Genomic DNA, 17,463 nt, shown 5'->3' with positions numbered 1-17,463 from the left:
AAAGCAATGTTCACTACAGTGATATAGCATCTAAACCTTAGCAGTGTCATCTGCCTTAACGTCTTGGAAGCATAATGGGTCACATCTGTGACTATTCGCAAGATGTTCCTCGCCACCTACGCCCAGCTGTCCATAGTGAAACCCAATGGTCTGCAGAAGGCATTAATCACCAACTGGTACAAGTACAACCAGGAGCCATTCTGACACAGTCAAGCACCAAACTCACACCTTTGCAGGAGTAAATGAATCAAACTTTCTAGCACCCGACGACATGGTCCAGGCTTGCAAAATTACAATCACAGAGGGAGTTGTTACAGAATGCTGAGCCAAACAATACAGTCTAGAATAACTGCTGGGAAAGACGTGAAAAAAAATTGTTCTAATTTAAGTACTCGAACAAGTAGTTATGCCGAGATGTCTGCAAAACGAGTGGGAGAATGAGTAACGAGTGAGCTGTTTACAAAGACGTAAAGTAGTACTCTTTTTCCCGAAGCCCCATGAAAATAAAGATTATTGGAAGAAGAAAGCTCTCATGAGAAGTTTAGTTTAAACTTTTAGCACTAATGGTTCTCGGTTATGTATACAGTCATAGAAATGTTTGTATTAAAGAATAAAGAATTTCCATGTTTGAAGCTTGGTAGACACCACACAGTGACAATTTTAAATAATCAAACATGATAAGCAAACTGAGGCTAGAAGCAAGCACTGTAGCTATATTTCCTCCCAGAAATCATGTTAATAATCAAAGTACAAATACCATAGCTGCCAAGCTGCCAAGTCTCTCAGATTTTCCGCGAGGCTACCAAATTTCTACTCTATTTCACGGACTCACGAAAAATTCTTATATCTCCTGAATGTCATCCGTGATTGCAAAAAATTCCTACATTTAGGGGGAAAAAAATATTCCCAACAATTTATCGGGAAAAAACTGCTGGTTCATAAGCGTAGTGTAAATTGTCACTATTTCGTCAAATAACACGAAAAAGATTATTTCATTTTTGAAGAGTACACAAAATTAGCCAATCAGCAATCAATCCGGCCTCAATATCCAAAATTGGCACAATTGTATATCTGCTTTATCCATATGTCCTGTTTCAGGCCAAACTAAGATTTTTTGGTTTGCAAGATTTGATTTTTGAAAGGTACCCAAGGACTTTAACGTACTGGTTGGCCATGATTGGCAATGGCCTTCACGGTGTCACTGATTTTGCAACGGAAAAATATCCCTAAAATTTCCCTTCTACTAATGAAATATCTCTAGAATGTTTAAAAGATCCCTTTTAAATTAATTTTTATACGAAATTTGGATCAACGCGAAAACCTCCCGAATTCTCATTCTCCAAAGTTGGCAGCTATGGGATATACCATATTCAAAATTACGCATTACTTGTACTGAAGTTTACTGCATTCAAAATCCTTTTACACATTTACATAGAGAAGCAAGTTTTATGAACATATTTGAAAATATCCTATACTTTTTTGACAGAAATATCAGACCATTCTCGAATGAAAATTAAAAGATTCAGTTAGAGCAAGTTGCTTGTTTAAAATATATAATTAATACTCCACATTCTAACATTATTTGGTTAATTTTATAAAAAATAAAGAGATTTAGTTTTTATTGTATAAATTAATTTTTTATAGACAATTTTCCTTGTTTTTAGAGCATAAAAATCCTAGACCTAATAATAACAATTAATAATGTCATCACAACTGTTAAAGCTATCATAAGGACGCAACATTAAAAACTGCAATCAAATATATTAAACTCTCAAATCAAAACTACCTACCTAATGACAAATACCAAAGATTCACAAGGCACCTCTCGATTCAAATATATTTTACAATCTTCAAATAGTTTTCTTAGTTTCTCACTTTCTGCTTCCATGGCTTTTTGCTTTTTGAATCTATCTTCGTCCAACTAAAAAAATTCACCATAATTACAACACCAAAAATTTGAATAAATAAAAAAATCCGGTTTTGAAGTTTACATATAAAATAATTTAACAATTTTTCTATTCACTAAAGTTTTTGCCAGAACACTCACATTAATATACTCTATCGCAGTGGTTCTCAACCTTTTTTTGTCCACAGCCCCCTTTCTCATTAACCGTTTAAAGGCCAATGTTCCATAAATAGAACAGTTTTCACTTGCAAAAATATCAGATAAAAATTAATTCAAATATTCCGGTTTTTTATTGTATATAAAGAAGAGTTCAGAGTTTTTTTTAAAATAAATTCGGAAACTTCATGTTAATTTAATCTTTTTTGACAGAATTTTGAAATTTGACATTTTTTGGGCATTTTTTCCCCATTGTGATTAAAATTTGCCAAAATTTCAATTTTGAAGTAAATTGAAAATTATTTTGTGTGTTTCTACCACTTAATACATCAAATTAATCAATTAGTTTCTTTGTACTGTTAAACATTGAAGAGCTATGCTCGTTCAAATATGCATGTTCCATTTATGGAACATTGATCTTTCAAGAGAGCTGGATTCTAGGGATATCTAATGTGCAGTGCGCTGCTTCGATTTCCCTGTTCGAACCCCAGGGTGGTGTCGTCATTCGACATGTGCATGGGGGCGAATTCTGGGTAATATGAAACAGAGGAATGTGATTTCTGGGGGGGGGGGGGTGAATTGTTTATACTGTCGCGTAGTTTTATTAGATATTCGTTACAGAGCAATTACAAACACAGTCACAATCCAACAAGAACACAAAAACATATATGAATATTCCAGAAAAAATAAACAATAAAATAAAAAGACAAGAATAAAGTATTCCTTGTTAATGGCTGGTCTTTCAGTCGAGTTAATAATGATACTTGAATATCTGTCGTATTTTGAGTCTTGCCACACATACATAACTCCCCTCTTAAAATGTTCAGCGGCTTGATGTAACTGCTTAGAACGACTCCAGGAAGATTATGAACACTTGCTGAAAGTCGCCTTGCATTCGCTTGTGTAAGGCTCTGCTTCTCTGGATGTGGATCTTCTTGCTGCTCTTTTGAGTCTCATGATACGGCTTCATCCGTAAAACATAAATAATATCGTTTAGTTGCCGCTTTTGGGACTTTTTCTCACAAGGTTCCACTTCATATGTGACTTCTGATCGTTTCTTCACTACACGATAGGGCCCAAAGTAACGTTTAAGAAGCTTTTCTGATAAACCGAGTTTTTGGATCGGTGTAAAAATCCACACGAGATCACCTTTTTTGTACTGAACATCGCGATGAGCTTCGTCGTAACGGCTTTCGCCTGAGCTCTCGAGATATGCAATCTTGCAAGTTCTCGAGCTTCCTCTGCATTCTTTATTAATTTGGCCTCGTAGTCACTGGGAGTATGATCCGGTAGTATGGCATCCAGTGGTGTCTCTACATCACGTCCATGAACAAGGAAGAATGGACTAAAGCCCGTCGTTTCCTGTTTTGCAGAGTTATAAGCAAATGTGACGTATGGTAGTATGCAATCCCAATCTTTTTGTTCTGTGTCAACATACATAGATAACATATCTGCCAAAGTCTTGTTGAACCTTTCTGTTAGGCCATTTGTTTGTGGATGATATGCCGTAGTTAGTAGATGCGAAGTCTTACACAACTCATTTATTTCCCTTACAAGATTTGACAAAAATGATCGACCTCTGTCACTAATTATTTCTCTTGGCGATCCATGCTTTAGAATAACATCTTCAACTAGAAATTTTGAGATTTCCATTGCATCACCGCTTGGCAAAGCTTTCGAGATGGTGAATCGGGTGAGATAATCTGTACATACGATTATTCGTCGGTTCCCTTGAGTTGTCAGCGGGAATCGTCCGAGCAGATCTATCCCTATTTTACGGAATGGAGCGTCAGCACGTTTAATCGGTTGAAAATATCCTGGAGGTGGTTGTGATGGTGAACGTCGTACAGTTCTATAAAGTCCAGGCCTGTAGAACTTTCTACATACTTTACCATAAGTCTTTGCCAAACCTAAATGACCAGCTGTGGGTGCATCATGAAGGATTTTCAGTACTTCCATTCGACGATGTTTTGGCATGACCAAGAGCCATGGTTTCCCCAAAGGACCAGAGTTTTTATACAAAATCCCATCTAGTATCTGGAAATTTTGGTAACTACCAATTTCTTCAAGCTTCTTTCGGATAACTTGTAACTGAATTTCCTTTAATTGTTCGTCTTTAAAATTCGAAATGGCATTGAGAAATAGGATGTCATCAGCTATTTCTTCTTCTTTAGCTTCAAGTACTGGGTGCCTAGAAAGACCGTCAGCATTGCTATGTTTCTTCCCACTTTTGAAAACAACTGTTACGTCACCTCTTGAAGACGTAATGCCCATCTCGCTAGTCGTCCAGAAGGATCCTTTAGATTGGCGAGCCAGCATAAAGAGTGGTGAACGGTTACGACTGTGAAAGGGCATCTGAACAGGTATGGCCGAAACTTGTTTATTGCCCAAACAATGGCCAAGCATTCCTTCTCGGTTGTTGAATAATTCTTTTCTGCTGTTGAAAGTGATCGAGAAGCGCATGTGATCGGCTTTTCATTTCTATCTTGAATCTGGACAAGAACTGCACCTACGCCATATCCACTTGCGTCCGTATTTATATGGGTTTCTGCTTCAGGCTTGAAGTAGCCAAGGACTGGGTGTTTCATGAGACATGCTTTCAATTGATTGAATGATGATTGTTGCTCCTCTTTTCAAATGAATTTTCAATTTTTCTTCAAGAACCGATGTAATGGTGCAGCTATGACACAGAAATCCTTAATAAAGCACCTGCAGTAGGAACAAATTTCTAAAAATCCCCTAACGTCAGAAATGTTTTTTGGGATTGGAAACCTTTTGATGGCTTATATCTTTGCTGGATCTGAATGAATTCCATCTTTATCCACTAGGTGACCCAGAATCTTGAGTTTCTTCTGTCCGAAACAGCATTTCTTATGGCTCTTTTTATACATTTCATTACCAGTCTCAAAAGTGAAAGACGTTCTTCAAAAGTTGATCCATAAACTATTACGTCATCCAGATAACATAGGCAAATATGCCATTTCAGTCCTTTGATTAAACTCTCCATCATTCTCTCGAATGCAGCGGGTGCGTTGCAGAGCCAAAAGGCATGAATTTGAACTGCTAAAGATTAGCATGTCCTGGATCGTGTTTTGTACCTCTTCCCGGATCATATCTTCCAGACATTCAGTTTCATCGTCTCGTGCAAGTGAAGCTATCTGAGGAATCACTCATTGAATTTTTCTTTGACAATGCGTCGGATCAATGTTGACAAACTCTCTGTGTTCGTCAAAGATACAGCCGTCAAGTTTGGTAGCCTTTCATACAGTGGCTTGATTACACAACGTCTCCTCATAGTCTCGATCTGTCGACAAATATATATGAACTGGTCTACTGTAGCTGCTTCTTTGTTTATCAGTACTTGGTAGAAATCCTCTGCAATCCCTTTCAGGAGATGGGAAATTTTCTGGTCATCTGTCATTGATGGATCAACTTGGCGGCATAATGAGAGAACATCTTGAATATAGGACTCAAACTTCTCACATGAACACTGCACCCTAGTTCTCAACAGGTCTTCTGCTCGTCACTTGATGTCCTCGGGATGTCCAAATGTCTCTTTGAAGTCCTGTTGAAAAATTGTACAGCTTGAAATGAGGTCTTCATTGTTCTCAAATCATTGCCTAGCAGTATCAGTCAAGTAAAACACAACATTAGCTAAGCGAATCGAGTCATCCCAAAAGTTGTAATTGGAGATCCATTTTGGATTACTCTGCGCCTCCACCAAAATATGTCGCGTAGTTTCATTAGATATTCGTTACAGAGCAATTACAAACACAGTCACAATCCAACAAGAACACAAAAACATATATGAATATTCCACAAAAAATAAACAATACAATAAATAGACAAGAATAAAATATGCCTTGTTAATGGCTGGTCTTTCAGTCGAGTTAATGATACTTGAATATCTGTCGTATTTTGAGTCTTGCCACAATATTTATATTACGTGGTTGAGTATTTTTTTTTATTCTTGCATTCTTGGAAATACATGTTTTTGTGAACCGCAGACTAATCAAATTGTGATCGGTAATCATAGTCTTTTTATGTTCAGCTGTATGTAGCCATGTCCGGAAGATATCTCACATTAGAAGAAGCTGTAGGATATTTAGAAACATTTAGATATATACATAATCAGTAGAATATTTATAACTCGCATATATATATGCCAATTACTTGCTAATGAAAATGGGAACATCACGGATGATGTTATTGTTGAAAATGATCTATGACAACAGTTCCAACTGATGTATGTGGGATGCTAGATATATATTTTGCAACATCGAGAATGAAGTATTAGAAATTCCCATAAAGCTTTTTTAAAAAAATTTAGGGCAGAAAAAAGTGCAACACTCATGTGAAGGTTTCAAGAAAAGGCAGTTTTAAACAATCCGAAAAAAAAAAAATGCATGTGATAAAAAAAAATTCTTTCTAGAATCCAATCAAAAACCTCAGCTCTGGATTCCATTTAAAAAGATATGCCATATAACCGTTATAGCACGTTGGGATAATTCATTCGAAGTTGCGAGAAGCAGATCTTATTTTGCATTTGGAATTCTGAAGAGGAGTGACAATGAACCTTCTATGAAAAAAGGAGGGATTAATTATTCATCCAGGTTCACATTGTCAACTGAAAAAAAGATGTCAGGTCATCTGATGGCCATTATATTGTGTCTGCAACGCAAGGACGGTGTCCAAATAATACTATATATAAATGATATCAAGAAAAAATTTTTTTTTTCTAAATTTCAAAGTTGATTTATGTATAGGCATGCAAAAGGACCTCAAATTCTAAATTTCAAAACAGTGAGTGATTTTGTTCATAGTTCTGCCTTTAAACGGTTAATGTGCCCCCCCCCCTTGCAAACATGAATAATTTTCTACTCTTCCCCCCCACTATTTTCCCATTACAATAGTAATTCAAAAATTGTCTCAAAAATAAATGTTTGAATTTAGTTCAATTAATTTTTAATTTACGAAAATAACGAAAAAGAAAATTAAACATGATAGAATACAGTATAAAATTAGAATAAATTATTTTCAATCAATGTAAACTCTGCACTTGAAGATGGCACAATGCCATCAAGTTACTGTACTGGATGAAATTTGTATTTCCAAATTAGTTTTTTTGTGTAAATGATTATGGTTTCACTTTCTCGGCCACCTCGTTGGGCATTTTGTCTGTTGTGACGTTGTATTTGCAATTGTATTTGAAAAATAAGCATTCTTATAATGATAAAAATTGCAGCAAGTGGTAGCAAGCAAGTTTATTAATTTTATTCTCTTCATGTGGATAAAAGTAGTAATAACGGAGTAGCCACACAAATGAATCACAATTGAAAAGTTCAACCTTTCACATCATTTTCAACAATAATACATGTATCAAGGATATAAGTTCATGTTGTAGCCCTTCTATGAATTACAAAAATGAACTAAAATATATGTGAAAATTTTTTAAATATTTGTTTGAACCATTCATTCCAGAGAAATTATGTACGCAGTGACAAAACTGTTCATGTGAACATAATGATTCATTATCAGGATTTCAAGCCACGGTTGGCAAGGTTTTGGACAGTACGGTAAAAACCATGGTTTTTACTGTACTGTCCAAAACTGTCCTAAGCTATATAAAACCTCCTGTTTATAACTATGAGTGAAAAACTTTGTAGTTTGATGAAGAGGTAACTTCTATAATCAAATAATAAACTTTATATTATATAAATTATATTATATTATTAAAATTACATTAAATATAATAAACTTTTGTAATTCAAAACAGTATATATATAAAGGGTTGTATGACTGATATCAGGTTATCAAACAATTGAAAACTGAACTGTCTTGAGGTTAAATATTAGATTTATGGAAACATGAAAGATACAAGAATGGGATAGAAATTAGTTACATGAAAATCAGAAAAAAACAATAGATATGCCTACAGAATGAAATAAAACTTACATAACAATCGAACACTAATAATACCGGAACAGCTGCGCCTTTTAACATTCGATAACACACAACTAATTTAGCTGCCTGATCTGTGCCAAGATGATTTCTAACATAACAAAATTTTAAAATATTCTTTCAATTGATGCATAACTTGGGGGACATGAAAATAAAAAACAATGTGTTAAAGACAGTCTTTTGATAAGCCTTCTTCCAGTGGTTTTCATATCGCTGTCCCCCATATGGTAGAATTGTAAATATAGCTTGAATTTATTCGGTGAAATATTAGCTCCTAGCCTCATATGAGCAGCAATTTAAATTTAACAAAAACTTCGGGTCTTGAAGTCTTTTATCATCATATAGGCGTAATCACTGTTTGTGAAATTGTGTTCTGTTAGTCATGAGTAGATGCTACATAGTGGCCTCATTTTCTTCAGATATATTTTCCTTTATTTATAATTAGTTTTTAAAAATAGAGAATGTAAAATAGAAAGATCAACTGCAAATTTCAAGAAAAAGTTTGAAAAGTCAAAATGGAACAATTTGCATTAAATAAACACTACACCATTGATATTTATTCACATTATATTGGTATCTAATAAAAAATAATATTTATGTTTAGTTTCAAATAATGCAATGATTATAACTGACTATGCGTATTTGGTACCTTTAATATAATGTATTTTTTAAAGATAAATGTTTGGACAGATTCGGCAGGGCTGTGGACAAGCACTGTCCTAAATATAATACCTGCTTCATAATCATACATGAAAAATAAGATGTGAAGTAGAAATAACATTTACAACAAACTATAAAATTAAAAACAGTGTTTATTCAAAGAGTTATACGAGCGATATTAATTTACTATCGGATTTCCAGCCAAAAAGCATAAATTTGGTGAAACAATCAACATAAAAAAAACCAAATGACACCTTTTTGAAATATCTTTGATTTAGTTTCATTTTCTGCTAGTATTTTTTTTTAATACGTTAGTATCGTGGAAAAAAAAACCAAAGGGTTCCACATAACATTTTGAAACTTGGAGGTTTTCGACAGTTTCAGACACTTTTGGACAGTTTTCCCCCACATGTCTTGTCCAAAACCCTGATCCTGTTTCAAGCCCATCGGAAAATATAATCAGATTTTCAAATAAAAAAATTATCAGTTTGTTGACTTCCATTTTGATAGTGAAAATCTGATATTTTGTTGGATGACAAGCTACCTTCAAGTGGCTTTTTGGTTCATAATGTGGCTGTGCTCTTGCAGGCGAACAAAGCAACATGCGAGTTGGCTTAAACAAACCACAATATTTCACATAACAGTCCGTATTATATTTAATATACAGGGCGCATAGGTAATGGGGCATATGGCATTTTACTGGTGAACCATTGGTCCTACAGGCATACTTCCAGTTGGAAAAAGTACCCAAATAATTATATAAACTGAAGAGCCAAAAAAAACAAACAAAAAAAAACTCGTACAGGCATGCTTATGCAAATAAAGAGATACGGAACCAATCAGAGTATGGCGCTGCGGTCGGCAACGCCTATATAACACAACAAGTGTCTGGCATAGTTGTTAGATCGGTTACTGCTGCTACAATGGCAGGTTATCGAGATTTAAGTGAGTTTGAACGTGGTGTTATAGTAGGCGTACGAGAGATGGGACATAGCATCTCCGAGGTAGCGATGAAATTTGGATTTTCACATGACCATTTCGAGAGTGTACAGTGAATATCCGGAATCCGGTAAAAAATTAAATCTACGACATCGTTGCAGCCGGAAAAAGATCATGCAAGAACGGGACCAACGACGACTGATGAGAATCATTAAACGTGACAGACGTGCAACCCTTCGGCAAATTGCTGCAGATTTAAATGCTGGGCCATCAACAAGTGTCAGCGTGCGAACCATTCAACGAAACATCATCGATATTGCCTTTTGGAGCTGAAGGCCCACTCGTGTACCCTTGATGACTGCACGACACAAAGCTTTACGCCTCGCCCGGGCCCGACAACACCGACACTAGACTGTTGAGGACTGGAAACACTGGTCTGACGAGTCTCGGTTCCAATTGCTTCGAGCTGATGGACGTGTACGGGTATGGAGACAACCTCATGAATCCATCGACCCTACATGTCAACAGGGGACTGTTCAAGCTGGTGGAGGCTTTGTGATGGTATGGGGCGTGTGCAGTTGGCGTTATATGGGACCCCTGATACGTCTAGATACGACTCTGACAGGTGACAGGTACCTGTCACTGCACCCATTCATGTCCATTGTGCATTCCGATGGACTTGGACAATTTCAGCAGGACAATGAGACACCCCACACGTCCAGAATTGCTACATAGTGGCTCCAGGAACACTCTTCTGACTTTAGACACTTCCGCTGGCCACCAAAATCCCCAGACATGAACATTATTGAATATATCTGGGATGCCTTGAAACATGCTGTTCAGAAGAGATCTCCAACCCCTCTTACTCCTACGGATTTATGGACAGCCCTGCAGGATTCATTGTGTCAATTACCTCCAGCACTACTTCAGACATTAGTCGAGTCCATGCCACGTCGTGTTGCGGCACTTCTGTGTGCTCGCAGGGGCCCTACACGATATTAGGCAGGTGTACAAGTTTTTTTGGCTCTTCAGTGTATTACTCAGCTATTTGATTCATGTTGCCAGGGGTTACACAGTTATTACAATAAAAATGTTACTGTGTCCTAAAACCCAATTAGAAAGTTGTTTCCCAGTCTCCAACAAAAAAATTCAACGTTTTTAAGTGCAATATTCACTGAGATATCCAAAGAAAGTTAGAAAAAGAACAGCATTAAATGCAGGGAAACCATTTTACCCGCATTTAATGTTGTTTTTTCCCAAATATCCTCAATTTTTTGAATTTGCATATCACTGTGAATATTGCACTTAAAACATCATTTTAGTTGGCATTGGGAAAGACAGAGCAATAACTTCTTAATTGGGTTCTTTGGCACACGGGGACGGTATAAGAGGTTATTTTTATTTTATAACTATACAACCCCTTACAATATGAATGGCATATCTTATTTGGATACTTTTTCTAATTGGGCATGTCTCTAAGATTTGCGGTTCGCCAGTAGAGTGCCATATGCCCTGTTACCCATGCAGCCTGCATATACACTTAAAAAAATATTTTGAGACGAAATCGGTCGAATCTCGTTTTGATGAATACCGTTATAATGGAAAAAAGATCATTTTAACGAAAACTTTTCTAATCATCGGATAAGTTTACATAGGAACAATATAAAAACCTGGAATTACTTTGTAATGAAATTTCGTTACTACAAAGTGATTTCTCCCATCTCTTGGAGTTCATTATAATGGGGTTTGATTGTATTACCCCCAAAAAAATCTTGAAACTTTTGTACTAAAGTAAGTGAACTTCTGCAATTTGATCTGAAAACAGTCCTTTTTATAATGACTATGTCTTTATTCACTTTTATAAATTTAGGAAGGAAGAAAAGGTGGAGAGAAAAAAAGAAAAATAGCCAAGAGGGTCTTGGTTGTGCATAAATGCCTCAAAATTCCACTTGCACGCAAGAGGATTAGCACCTCACTCTCAGTTTTATGACAAAATTTCACATTTATGAAACGTTTGACCACGGTTAGGATTAATATCTATACATAGCTTTTAATATTAAAATATTTCATTTATACAAAGCACAATTTCAATTATTTGACATTTTCATTTTGAGCCGAACTCCACATCTTCGGCATTTAGACATCATCTCCAACTATCAAATCCATGAAGTTTTGGCAGATAGTGAAAAGGCATTGCTGAATTGGTTTTGCATGTGTATTATCAACAATAAAAACCATAAATTTTAGGTTGACAGATACAAAGAGACGCATTGATCCGGTTATGGATATTTCAAAGTAAAGACTTATGTTAGAATTTATTGCACTTTTCTGAGAAATCAGCAGACGCAGTGAGTCTCAAATAAACTGATTTAAATTGCTTTAAATGTGTTCATACGCCCTTTTAGAATTTTTTTTCCTGGAACACAACATTCTTCTTGCAAAATAAGAAAATTCCATTGAAATTATTTGGGATGTTACAGGCCAGTAGTAGGCCAGCCGCAGGCTTAAGCAGTAGGGCAGTTAATAAGAAGTATTACAGTATCGATTAAAAAACATTAAACATGTGATATCATTGATCATTTTTGTCGCACCACAGCCATTTTCTGCACACGAGGGCTAATTAGACCGGGACTTACAATTTATGGCTGATTTCAAATGGGAGGCTTGTTTTTTATACTCATCGAAGGGTTGGTGCACTAACTCCTTGATGGGAGACTCCCTGTGGTAGCAATTTTTTGCTGCGGTCAAGTCGCCGTTTGTTGTTGTACCCCTGTGTCAGGAAAGTTTTCTGACAAGGACAAACCAGGTATAGAACTCACAACACCTCTAAACAAAATATGTAGTGTCAATCTTAGTGGAAGTCCCAATACACTATCTGCTTGGATTCCTTATAGAAACCAATCAGCAAACCAAATGACGTTAAGATCATCTTAAATATGTTTAAAATTCAGTTTTTCCCGTCAAATTGAAGGGAATGGCATATGAACACTTGCGATTGAAGCAAAAGTAATTTTATGCAATTACAATTTCTTAAGTTATACGGAATGTACTTTTAAAAAATTAAATTTAATGGGTATTTTTCCTCATATATGATTTGGTCTCTTGCAGTTCGTTATAACTGAATTCGACTTTATTTCTTTTCAGCAGAGGCAATGGATTGGCACCCCCCCCCACTTTGTTACTAACATATGTTACTAACAATGTTTACTAACATTCCCATCAGCGGTGCAATTTCTTTCCTGAAACAACGTCTGCAAGAATTCCACTTCTCCTCGATTGGAATCGAAGAAATATGTCAACTCACCCAACTTTGTGTATCGCACAATTATTTTTCAGTGTTTGGAAAGTTTTACCGCCAAACAGAAGGTCTTGCCATGGGCAACCCACTCTCGCCTATCCTCTGTGACATATATATGGATTTTTTCGAAACAAAACTTTTGGAAACCCACCACTTCAAACTTTGGATCAGGTATGTTGATGACACATTCACTTTAGTTGATGAGACTGATGTTAATGTCACCGAGTTATTCAATTTTATGAATTCTATTGACCCACATATTGAATTCACCTATGAAATGGAAAAAAATAATATGCTGCCTTTTCTCGACGTGCTCATTAAAAAGACAGACACTGAATTTCATACATCTGTGTACCGTAAGCCATTCGCTATCTCCATGCCACCTCATGCAAAATCCTTTCATCCTCCCAATCAGAAACTTTCGGCATTTTCTTCTTTTGTTCATCGAGCACTAAAACTTTGCAGTGATTCAGCCTCCCTCCAGAATGAACTCAATATCCTTCGTGACATCGCTTCTAATCGGGGGTTTTCACCTTTTATCATCGACAAGGTCCTCAGAAAAATGACCCAGACATGCACCACGAACCTTCTCCCAGCTGACTCAAAACAGTTTTCTAATACCGTTGTTCTTCCATTCGTTTCTTCAAGTTTCATGATCTCTTCTATCTTCAAGAAATTTGACTTCCATACAATATTCCAGCCAACAAATATACTCACCTTTTCCCATCTGAAAGATCCTATCTCACCCTCCAAAGAATCTGGTATCTACTTCATCCCATGCAAGAATTGTGAAAATGGATATATTGGCCAAACTAGAAGAAATCTAAATATTCGAGTTCTCGAACACCGAAAGCATGTTGAGAAGGGACGGACGGATAATTCGGCTATTGCACAACACTGTTGGCAACATTCACATTATTTTGATTTTGATAAAGCGTTTGTGTTTAAAAAAGCAACACACAATTCTGAATTGAATTTTGTCGAGGGATACTTCATCAGAACATGCCAGAATTTCCTCGTTAATGATGGAAGAAACACACCACCTATTTCGTCAGCTTGGACAAAACTTTCAACACTTTACAACAGATGGCTCCCCAATTCGCATCCAAAGACCACTCGGACGCAGCAAATACAAAGGCGAACTCTTCGGACGACCAGACGTAAACATCACTCTTCCACGACTCATTTGTGTGAATTCTTACCACGAAGTCCTGATGACGGCTCTCCATTGAAGAGCCGAAACGCGTTGACCATTCGACCCATTGAGTTTTATTTGTCTTAAAAACGTGGCAATTTTTGTATAAAATAAATATTGTTCATAATATTTTCATAACATCGACTTTTTTTCCCCGTATGTGAAATTTAGTGAATTAATACATATTTATAAAGTATTTTACGACTACTAACTGTTTTATTGTAGGACTATTTCTAGAGCTGTGTCAAAATGTTAATTTTGTTTTTAGAAATAGTGTCGAAATTCTTTTATTACTGCTATTTTTGTTATTGAGCAGCTACAACAAACTGAAAACTAAAAAAATGACTGAATAAAAAATATGTAGAAGTTATTTGCATATGCTGTATACATATATAGGAGGGGATATTTTTTGGTAAAAATGAAATACATATGCACTAATAGAAAAAATGTATTTTAAAAACACATTCGCTTTTTTTTGCATGGTGTATTTTTTAATGCATATTTTCTCTTTTTTTATACATATTTCAGAATTTTTGACTTTTTCAAGATTTCTAATGCATATTCTGGGGTATTTAATGCATATTTTGGAATTTTCAGTGCACATTTTGTATTTCAAGTGCTTATTTTTGCATTTATAAGTGCTTATTTTTGAATTTTTAAGTGCATATTTTTACATTTTTAAGTGCATATTTTTACATTTTTAAGTGCATATTTTTACATTTTTAAGTGCATATTTTTACATTTTTAAGTGCATATTTTTACATTTTTAAGTGCATATTTTTACATTTTTAAGTGCATATTTTTAGAGCATATTTTGCCACTTTTTTAGTGCATATAATCCGGGCTCTAGTTATTATGATCAAAACATAAAATTTATAATAGTTTCAATATTAAATTACATATCTCATTATGAATGCTATAAAATTCCATTTTTGTTTCATATATTAAGAAAAAAAAATCGCCAAAAAATGTAGTTTTTAAATACATTCTTATAAATTCTTGAAGGGATTCGTCCAGATCTTGCATTGATATTTTTCAAAACGATTAATTGAATGATTAATGAGTTATTTACATCTTAACATACGTGCAGTGTGCACAAAAACACTTTGTTTTTCAAAAACTTTAAAAAAACCATCATGGGAAAGAAACGTCATTAGCGAAAAAACGCTTTAAACAGGGAAAAAATCTTGATGAATATTATAAAGAGGTGGGACCACTAAAATCGTACTAAGCAGGATCTACTTTAATTGAAAAATGGTTGTGATAATCATTCTCTTAAAATATTTGATGGAGAATTGAAAATTTACATAAAATAAGAGCACGTAATTTAAATAAAAATGGATTTAAAACGTCAGATTTTAATAGAATTTCAGTGATCTATGTGATCTCTGAAATTTTGCTGAACATTTGCTCTGATCATAAATTTATATGGTCTATAATCTCAGCGATTATTAAATAATAATTAAATATAATATAAATTTAATTTTTTTAGCTACCAATAAATAAGGAAATTTATATTGATTGAATAGTAGCGATACCCAAAGATCGCTTCAAAAGTGATTTCTTGAGAAAATAATAACCCCAGTACGCGTTTATATTACTGTATGTCATTTGAAAAAGAAATGTAGATGGCGACCTCTGTTTTCAATGAAAAAAAAACACGAAAATCCCAAAAGGTAAACAATGCAATTTCATAGTCAAGTCGTTCACTTCATCTAACAATCCAATCAGCATCAAAGAATTCTGTCGCCCACCGCCGCCAAACAAACATCGCCAGCCAGGGCCGGTCTTGCACCCGGTACAAAAACAGTAGTCAGCGCCCTCCTCCCCCAGGCGAAAATCCAGAGTGATGTGTCAGTGAATTTTTGCTAGACATTACTGTCACGTATTTTACGTGACAGATTCATTCTACTATATTTTCAGACTCTTGGTGTGGTTATTGTCCCCATCCCCCAGCACACCCCTTGGTTGGATATTAAGGAACGAAGAGAAGTAAGAAAAACTTTTTATAAAATGGGATTACTGCTATTTAACTTATAAAAAAGCATAAAAACCAACTTGTTTGATTTTATTAAGAGATTTAAAAACCTTAAAAAAGCAAAACGCCACACATTTAATGCAGGATACTCGTCACAAAGGATCTATCTTCTTCATACATATTTTGAGTTTTATGGTAAAATTTGTGTAGTGCACGCATCATGTACAGGCTAAACTGATGATTAAAGTGATATTTCCGTATGATTTATTTCATATTTATAAGACTAATGAACTTCATTTGAAATTATCCCTTTCAGACCCAGTACTAAGGGGAAGGGGCAGACAAACACTAGCTAAAGCACTGGGCCCTGCAACTTGGGCAGGTCTGTAATATTTTGAGGCAACTTGGGTGGTTGAAACGAGCCGAATGGGGGGGGGGGGGGGGGGCACTTGTAACTGCACATTACGGCTGTCAGGGGCAGGGCCGTCTTAAGAGCATCATGGGCCTCCCGGGATAAGTGGTTTATCTGAAGCCCTACCAAGTAAATTCTAGAAAATTTTAACTAGATCTCATTTTTGTGAGGCCCTCTCTATTCTTGAGGCTCCCGGGTAGGCCCATGCATTAAAACGGCATTGGGAAGGGGTTGTTTCTCTCTCTGTAGTTTTTTTTTTTAACCTCAGGAACTTCAGCTTTAATTTCAACGATAACTCACAATTCTTGAAGTTTGGACTGAGCAACCCTGAAGTTAAAAAAAAAAATCTGAAGTGAAAAGCAGCAACCCGCACGTTTGTGCATACAGGGTCCAAAAGGAATTATGCACAATCGCGCCGGTAATGTTGCGAAATTTACCGAACTTACCGAGACGATTGGTGATTATGTATTACTGATATACTTTACCGATTCAACGCGCGCGCGCACACACACACTTACCATAACATATATTTAACTCTATAATTCATCAGCTTCAAAAAACCTCATCTCAAATACACGAAGATACATATCCAAATTTCCTCTTATACGAAATGGATTTGCTGCTGCCCCCACCCTTCCTTATTTTGAATATGTGAGGTACACTACTTTATTTTCATATTTTCATGGAAGTTCCAATTAACCTACCTATTTTGCTGCATATAGTCCGTAGATTATACGGTTAAAAAAATTACGTTGAAATAAAAACAAAACGTCGAAATGAATTTCTTATTGTGGGTCGAAGTTGCATCAGAAGAGTGTAAACTTTGAAGTGACTTTAATGGGGATAAACCACTGCGTCTTACCTACAGCTTTATTTTTTTTTCCGAGAGAGGTTTCATTAGTTATAATTACGTAAAAAATTTATTAACAAAAACATGTTTTTAAATATTTATAGATTG

At 35.5% G+C, this 17,463-nt stretch overlaps 1 protein-coding gene across 2 annotated transcripts in view; it reads right to left on the bottom strand.

Moving 5' to 3' along the window:
* The window catches only part of LOC149076634 (pescadillo homolog), a 270,201-nt gene that overhangs the window by 78,037 nt on the left and 174,701 nt on the right, over positions 1-17,463 (bottom strand). For both annotated transcript variants that reach the window (XM_089244245.1, XM_089244246.1), the window contains exon 10: positions 1,791-1,921. In XM_089244245.1, coding sequence (XP_089100371.1) covers positions 1,791-1,921 — 131 coding nt within the window. The remainder of the gene's footprint in view (positions 1-1,790; positions 1,922-17,463) is intronic.

The sequence above is a fragment of the Pholcus phalangioides genome, unplaced genomic scaffold (assembly GCF_987345545.1).
Source record: "Pholcus phalangioides strain wild (caught in Gottingen) unplaced genomic scaffold, Ppha-v1.0 ptg000015l_1, whole genome shotgun sequence".
In the NCBI taxonomy this organism is placed as follows: Eukaryota; Metazoa; Arthropoda; class Arachnida; order Araneae; family Pholcidae; genus Pholcus; species Pholcus phalangioides.
Note: the sequence above shows the minus strand (reverse complement) of the source record. Positions and strands in the feature narration are given on the sequence as shown.